The sequence below is a fragment of the Antedon mediterranea genome, chromosome 8 (genome assembly GCF_964355755.1).
Source record: "Antedon mediterranea chromosome 8, ecAntMedi1.1, whole genome shotgun sequence".
Lineage (NCBI taxonomy): Eukaryota > Metazoa > Echinodermata > Crinoidea > Comatulida > Antedonidae > Antedon > Antedon mediterranea.
In genome coordinates this window covers 19001921-19009869 of record NC_092677.1, presented here as the reverse complement: position 1 = coordinate 19009869, position 7949 = coordinate 19001921, and the positions used below count along the sequence as shown (strand labels likewise).

At 38.6% G+C, this 7949-nt stretch overlaps 2 protein-coding genes across 2 annotated transcripts; one reads left to right on the top strand and one right to left on the bottom strand.

Annotated features, from left to right (window-relative positions):
- Positions 1-289: 289 nt before the first annotated feature.
- On the bottom strand, positions 290-5570 carry LOC140057051 (adenosylhomocysteinase-like). The gene is made up of 7 exons (XM_072102596.1): positions 5145-5570; positions 3823-4051; positions 3014-3126; positions 2691-2898; positions 2343-2548; positions 1656-1850; positions 290-1256 (listed from the first exon to the last, which is right to left on the bottom strand). The coding sequence occupies exons 1-7, from the start codon at positions 5298-5300 to the stop codon at positions 1125-1127; spliced, it is 1239 nt and encodes a 412-aa protein (XP_071958697.1). The 5' UTR covers positions 5301-5570; the 3' UTR covers positions 290-1124.
- Positions 5571-6182: 612 nt separating this feature from the next.
- On the top strand, positions 6183-6973 carry LOC140057690 (uncharacterized). Its single transcript, XM_072103411.1, has 2 exons — positions 6183-6879; positions 6966-6973. The coding sequence occupies exons 1-2, from the start codon at positions 6183-6185 to the stop codon at positions 6971-6973; spliced, it is 705 nt and encodes a 234-aa protein (XP_071959512.1).
- The last annotated feature ends 976 nt before the right edge of the window (positions 6974-7949 follow it).

Genomic DNA, 7949 nt, shown 5'->3' with positions numbered 1-7949 from the left:
TTTCGTTAAATCGTGCGTAGACCGCGTAATTTTTTATTGCGCACCGTGAAAACATAACCACATCGATTCCTGGCCATAAGGAATATTCTGTGAAAAATTAACTTAGCTAGATGAAACTGATATCAAGACAAGGCCATATACAAGTTAGTGACTATCGACCGACCGGTCGTGGAAATAGGGGTTTTTAAACAAAATGTTTAAAAAGGAACAAAAAACATATATTGTATATTTAATCACCACTTGGTAGCAGTTTTTATAATGCTTTTTTATATTTCTTTAGTGTCAAACATTTCAACTGCAATATACATATTAATTTAAGTGCTATTTGGCAGCAAAAAACACATTTAAGTATCAAGATATCACCATGGTTATAATTATAAACAACGTAGTTTAACCAATGTATTACCAGATCCGGTGAATCCCTAGAAAGTGGATAATTTTTGCTATAGCACAAAACGTAACATTTAAGTTATATTATCTATATTTAGTAATCTGATAATATTTTTTACGACAATGTTTATTTTTTTCCAATTGTTTAAAAATGCCTCTCTACAACATTTATGTACAATAGGGATTTCACTGTGTCATTTGAACTATCCACCACTGATAAGAAAATGCTTATTTTCAACAAAATAGTGTAGCACAATAAAAATCCTAACAATTATGAAACATAGGGGCAATTATAAATCGATAATTATTAAAATGTACGATCTATTTTCTGCCCGCATCTGGCAAGTCGACAAGGCCCTACTATCAGGGATAGTCGAGGAAGAGTGCAATTAATTTTTATTTTAGAATTTCACTCTTCCCTCTGATAATATACTATTCATATTTACGGTTTGTTTACGCCATTGTAATAATTTATGTCAGGTCTGGTAAGATAGCGACCCTTGGACACGTCTGATAATTGATATCTAAAACCCACTTTCAATACATTTATCCGTTATATGCGGATAACTAATGCAAATATTGTATTAAGCCACATTATGATTTCAATTTCTTGACAATTTAAAGCAACAGAGTGAGAGAAAGTAATCGAAAACGGCAAATCAGGACACATTATTATACTATATTGTTACGTTATTATAAAGGAAATTATATTATATCAATGTGTGTTCACGTTCTTAGTAACGGTACATGTCAGATTTGTATGGTCCATTCACTGGTATATCAAGATACTTGCTCTGTGACTCCGACAATTTGGTCAACTTTACATCAAGGTGATCAAGGTGGAGGCGAGCAACTTCTTCGTCCAACTGAAATTAGCAAGCAAATGGCTAATTAAACACTGTATGTTAAATGTGAATATCAATTACAATCTTCTTAGCTTATAGTATAGGACTAACGGCACAAGTTGGATTGTGCGCATCAGCTATTTCACAGTTTATGATTGTTTTTTAAATCTTATTTTATTTTGATTTATCTCAAATATAGATCGTCCTGATTAAACTATTCAAGGTTTTGTTAAACCCAGAGAAATTTTCCTTAAACCCAGTAATATACCCAGAGAAATTACAATACCTGACAGTTTCGTGAGTGGTCTGGAGAACCGACTCCGGAAACTCCTGCAAGTTCTGAAGTCAATGGAACCTGGATGGAATGGAATTATAAATTTATAATTAACATAAATATTTAGCACATTGTTGTTATTATACCTTCTTTGGTAACACATGTACACCAATTTTATAGTTCTCGCAATTCATCCACAATTCAATTTGAGCCAGCACTTGGTTAGTGAACGAAGCGGACATGACAAAGCTAGGATGTCCAGTAGCACAGCCAAGATTAACCAGTCGTCCAGAAGCCAGCATGATGATGTGATGTCCATTTCGCAACTTATAGCGATCAACCTGTTAAATATGTAATTGTAAAGATAACTATTTGACGCTAACAATATTGTATCTGATATCCGTACACGGACCACTCTAATCAAGAGGCCAGCGGAACCGGTTGATGGATCTTAAGCCCTCCAATATTTATTTGTTTACGATTGAAAAAAGTTTTCTTAAAACTCTCCCCATGATCTAGAAGTCCATACATTTTCTCAATTGGGCTGAGAGTAGGTAAAAATAACATTGCACACTCCTAAAAAACAATGCAATTTCGGATAGGCCTATCTAAATAACCATATTCATAAACATTTTCTCATCTTAGTTCCAACCACGGTGGATCTGAGGTGGGGGTAGGCTTATTTATAGTTATCAATGTTTTCAATACCGGAAGATTTTAAAGAGTGCGATTTCTGACACATGTCCATATTCAGTCTACAAACCCACTATATTCAGATAATTAAATGACAAAACGCGCCTCAGAAAATGTCTTGAGATTATTAACAGTATTACCTGTGGCTTAATAGTCACTTTCTCAACACAGTTCTTTTCTAGCCAAGCCACATCAGCCTCTATGTCAAAGTGTCCAATGTTGCATACGATAGAATCATCCTTCATGCTCTCAAAATGCTTATTGGTTATGACATCCTTGCAGCCGGTGGTGGTGACAAACACACTTGCTCTTGAGGCAGCATCTTCCATTGTTGTTACTTCATAGCCTACATAAGATTTTTAATTGAAAGTCGGTAGAATGCATTTTGTCGATTTTTTTAAACGTCTAATCAAATCTATCTATCTTGCACGGAATAATTTGATTTTAAATAGCTATAAATTTTACTACTATTATGCTATAGACCGTACCTTCCATGACAGCCTGTAAGGCTGGTATTGGATCAACTTCAGTGATGAGAACTCTGGCTCCAAATCCTCTAAGAGACTGGGCACTACCTTTGCCAACATCACCGTATCCAGCAACACAGCATAGTTTACCAGCCAACATGATGTCAGTGGCACGCTTGATGCCATCACAAAGCGACTCACGGCAACCATACAAATTGTCAAACTTGCTCTGAAAATGTTAATAACCAGAAGATGTTCAAATAAGCAGGATTTCAGTTTCATTATAAATTATATTATCTCTGCCTTTGAATTTTACTCGATAAATAGACGTAATCTAACATTACCTTAGTGACAGAGTCATTGACACAAATAGCCGGTAGTTTAAGCTTTCCTTCTTTCATCATCTTGCTCAAATTCAGAACACCAGTGGTGGTTTCTTCCGATAAACCTCTAATTCCTTTACATTACAATAATATTATTAAATAGTATAAAACAGGAGGAATACAGATTTATATCAGGTATCCTCGCCTGCTAATCGTAACCATTAAATAATAATAAAGAGGGTAATCATTTTTTAACCTAAAACATGTTGTTTTTTTCTCTAAAATGTTACTGCAAACATCATCATTGATCAATTATTTGGCATGCCTTATTAATTTCCTGACATAAATCAACTCTCCTTATGCCAGCTTTTAAATATCTCCCTTATTGCAGCACAAATATTACTAGTTGTATCATACTGATACAGATTAAAAAGTAAGCAGTTCTATACAATAAATCTATGTAGCCAATTTATCATAAGCTTTGAAACTACAGCAGTAGGCCTACTTCATATTCCACCGTTTTGTTTGTCATGATACGATGTTTTCTTTATGAATCTTTTGTTACATGAATACGATTATCAGATTTCCTAAATTCAAAATAAGCATGCTCTTTTGTCTAGACGATTAATGTTGTCACTCATGATACAAAAATGCGCTTGGTCTATCACACAACATCTTTCTTTGGTTAACCATGCGCCGATCTAGGAACGTTTTGCGTTTTGCACACGCAACTTATTATAATTTGTTATCAACAACAATTATAATCAAATTTCGATCACAGAACACACAATGTTAAAAGTCAAAAATGTAAAATTGATTAAATAATATACCTGGAATATACTGTGGATACTTGTCATGGACAATATTTGCAAGTCCTCCACCATCATCCAAGATCATGTTCAGTGGTTTTCCATCTGCGAATACCAATGTTTGTTCAATACACCAGATGTACTCTTCGTCTGTCTCTCCTTTCCATGCGTACACTGGGACACCGGTCTTTGCGATGGCGGCAGCGGCATGGTCCTGGGTGGAGAATATATTGGAGCTTGACCATTGCACCTAATGGAAACAGATAGTTAATTTAGCTGTCATAAATTTGCATAATACAAAAACATGAAACGATAAAACGTATTACATCGCATGGAGTAGACCTAAAGTTCAAGCGGCTATATCGTCTTATGTCAAATTAGCGATATCTGAAGCAAGGGCCACTTCCAAGAGCATTGGCGCAGATCCTGGGGAGGGGGATTGACCCCCCTCACTTTTCAACAGAAAAATCATTGAATAATTGAAATGAAATTGAAAGAAGGTATTCTATGACACGCATGACGTATCTATCGTATGTAATTTCAGAAAATAAGTATCTAAGAGATTTTGCGTGAATATAACCAGTGGTGCATCCGGACCAGTGGCGCATCCGGACCCGTGGCGCATCCGGACCAGTGGCGCATCCGGACCAGTGGCGCATCCGGACCAGTGGCGCATCCGGACCAGTGGCGCATCCGGACCAGTGGCGCATCCGGACCAGTGGCGCATCCGGACCAGTGGCGCATCCGGACCAGTGGCGCATCAGGACCAGTGGCGCATCAGGACCAGTGGCGCATCAGGACCAGTGGCGCATCAGGACCAGTGGCGCATCCGGACCAGTGGCGCATCAGGACCAGTGGCGCATCAGGACCAGTGGCGCATTCTAGTCTAGTCTAGACAGAAAGTCCTGCAACTTATTAAACCCAACATGAACTTTCACTGGATCATGTATGCTATCTGCAAGGCTATCTATAAGGTTTAGTAAATCGTACACTATACAAACTCATAATTAGGGGTCGAAAACGAGTAAGATTGTCAAGGTGAACAAATAAGTTTTCTACTGAAGAAGCAATATCTGCTAATATACTCTCAACCCACTACACATAAATCAGTCAATTTTTAGCGAAAGAGAAATGATGCAAGTGAGTTTTTGAAACCATAAACACCTTTAGGACACATGCATATAGCATTGTAGGCAAGGTTGAAATACTATAGGCCTAAAGACTATTAATTGATTAGTTAAATTTTGTAAAATGAAGATATGAAGTTATGTTTTATTTTGCATTGTCATTTTTCCAAAATTATTGAACTCATCGTTCAATAGTACCAAGAAAAAAATGGTTACCTCAGCTCCAAGTTCTGTCAGGGTCTCAATGAGCACTGCTGTTTGGATGGTCATGTGCAGACAACCAGCTATGCGCGCCCCTTTCAATGGCTTGGAAGACCCGTATCTTTTTCTCATCCCCATCAGACCAGGCATTTCCTTCTCTGCCAGGGTCATCTCTCTACGACCCCAATCGGCCAGGGATAAATCAGCTGTTTAAAAAATACAAAACCAATATGATCAACAAAAGAATTGAAAGAAAATTGAATGCTATAATCAAAATTCTAAGTTCAATGTTAATAGGCCTATATAAACTTTAAATAAAGTGCATTTAATGTTATAACTTTGCCGCCGCTCGAAATGACCTGTTTTTTCCATTCAGTTGTAATTGTCGCCCGAGATTAAACAAAAGAAAAGTACAACGATCAAGTCAAACACATTTTGGTCCCTGGATGTAACTTGACGTTGACGCGAGCTGGGGCACAGACGATTCGTACAAAGGACAACAATTGAAAGCCGTGGCTGGTTACCTACAGTATGTGTGGCTATATCATCATCATAGAGGATATGTTAATATACTGTAGTACACTAACCATGGACCTATAAATTAGAGGTCCATGCACTAACTGTGGTAAATGTATAGGCCTGTAGAGGCAATTTGCATATGTGTTAGCAGGTGTAACGAACGGCATGCAAACCTTTTTATTCTTTGTCTCTCTCTCTCAACTACCGACCGTCGAACAAGCAGGACGTATTTATTTTACTTACCGTTGTTTGTTAACACAAGGAACTTTGCGTATCCTGTACATGTACAGAAGAAACCATTATTATTGGAATATATTATGTGTATATAATTACGGAGCCAAGTATAAGAAGTTACTAATGATATTTGAACCCAATGCATGCTCTCACAACACAGTATAGTGGGTAAGTTGGATCTCACTAAAGTGGTGACCCCGACGTGATCTAACGAGAGTGCTTGGAATATTTAAATATTTTTTCTTCGTCGTTGTTGCAAGATTACTTTGAGTTGTCGTTGTTTGATACGTGAATGGAATTATGGCAAGACCTTCTCCGGGAAGAGCTACACCGATCAAAATGGCCGCTAGAATGGATGAGGCACCACCTGTGGCGGCTGCTGTAAGTTTAAAATTGCCGCCATTTTGGCCGAATGACCCACTTATTTGGTTTGCGCAAGTGGAGGCTCAGTTTGTTACCAGAGGAATTACGGCTGAGGAAACAAAGTATTCGTATATAATTGCTTCTTTGCCGCCTAATATCGCACAGGAGGTTCGGGATTTATTGCTAAGCCCTCCATACCAGAGGCCATATACCCATTTGAAATCGGAATTGGTTAAAAGGACATCCGTGTCGGAGCAAAAGCGTCTTCATCAGTTGTTAACAACGGAAGAATTAGGTGATCGCAAGCCTAGTCAGTTACTACGCAAGATGTACCAATTGCTGGGGGATCGTGATTTAGAGACATCCATCCTGAAACAGTTGTTTGTGCAAAGATTGCCTACTAATGTTCAATTGATATTAGCGTCCACCCGTGAGGATATGGACCTTTCAGATCTGGCAGCGTTGGCCGATAAAATTTTGGAAGTTTCTCCACCACCACCTACTATTGCCACGACAATTAAGGATACAGGTGCACGCGCAACGTCAGACGAATTACGAGAATTGAGAGCTGAAGTTAATAAGCTGACTAGCCTCGTTTCTTCCTTGGCGAAACAAGTCAGAGGCAGAAGCCGTAGTAAACAACGTGAAAGCCGAAAACGCTCGCCCTCTGCTACATCTAATGATGGTTTATGCTGGTATCATCATCGATATGGTAACAAGGCATATAAATGTAATTCACCATGCTCTTTTTCCTCACAGAAGGCGGGAAACGACCAAGCCAGCGACTAGAGACGGCGACAGCTGCTGGCGTTGGTGAAGGTAGTCGTCTATTTTTTATTTCTGATCGTACTTCGGGACTTAGATTCTTAGTTGACACTGGAGCGGAGGTTAGCGTGTTACCTCCATCAATAACAGACAAGTTGCACCGAAAAACTGACTTTGTATTGCAAGCAGTAAACAAATCTACAATATCTACTTATGGGGAGCGTTCCTTAACAGTTGATTTTGGATTTCGACGCACGTATAGGTGGATATTTACTGTTGCTGATGTGCCTAATGCGATTATTGGGGCCGACTTTTTACGACGTTTTGGTTTAATTGTGGACTTAAAAAATCGTAAACTTTTCGATGCTACTACTAGTATCAGTGTCAAGGGAATAGAATGTACCCTAGCATCACTTAGTCCGGTCTTTCCGACCCCAAAAGTAAATCCTCGTTTTCAGGAAATATTAAACAAATATAAAACGATTACCAAACCATGTTTTCGTAATGGAAGCGTGAAACATAACGTTACACATCAGATAAATACAAATGGGTTGCCAGTTTGTGCCAGACCTCGCCGATTGTCTTCTGAGAAATTGAAAATTGCACGGGCTGAATTTGATCATATGTTACAATTAGGAATTATACGGCCCTCAGATAGTAACTGGTCGTCGCCGCTACACATGGTGCCTAAAGGAACAACAGGTGATTGGAGGCCATGTGGGGACTACCGAGCGTTAAATAATGTGACTGTTCCAGATATGTACCCCATCCCTCACATTCATGACTTTACCGCGACTCTCTCGGGTTGCAAGATTTTTTCTAAGATAGATTTGGTACGTGCATATCATCAAATACCCGTCGATCCTAAAGACATTTCAAAAACCGCTATTACTACGCCGTTTGGCATGTTCGAGTTCTTAAGAATGCCATTTGGTCTTC

What these genes read in the sequence shown, in the direction of transcription:
- LOC140057051 (XM_072102596.1), bottom strand. Translation starts at nt 5,300, where the DNA reads ATGACCCTGGCAGAGAAGGAAATGCCTGGTCTGATGGGGATGAGAAAA. An exon ending in GTATCCACAGTATATTCCAG is followed by an intron (nt 3,127 to 3,822) that starts GTATATTATTTA and finishes TGTAATGTAAAG; the next exon opens with GAATTAGAGGTTTATCGGAA. An exon ending in AAGTGACTATTAAGCCACAG is followed by an intron (nt 1,851 to 2,342) that starts GTAATACTGTTA and finishes CATATTTAACAG; the next exon opens with GTTGATCGCTATAAGTTGCG.
- LOC140057690 (XM_072103411.1), top strand. Translation starts at nt 6,183, where the DNA reads ATGGCAAGACCTTCTCCGGGAAGAGCTACACCGATCAAAATGGCCGCT.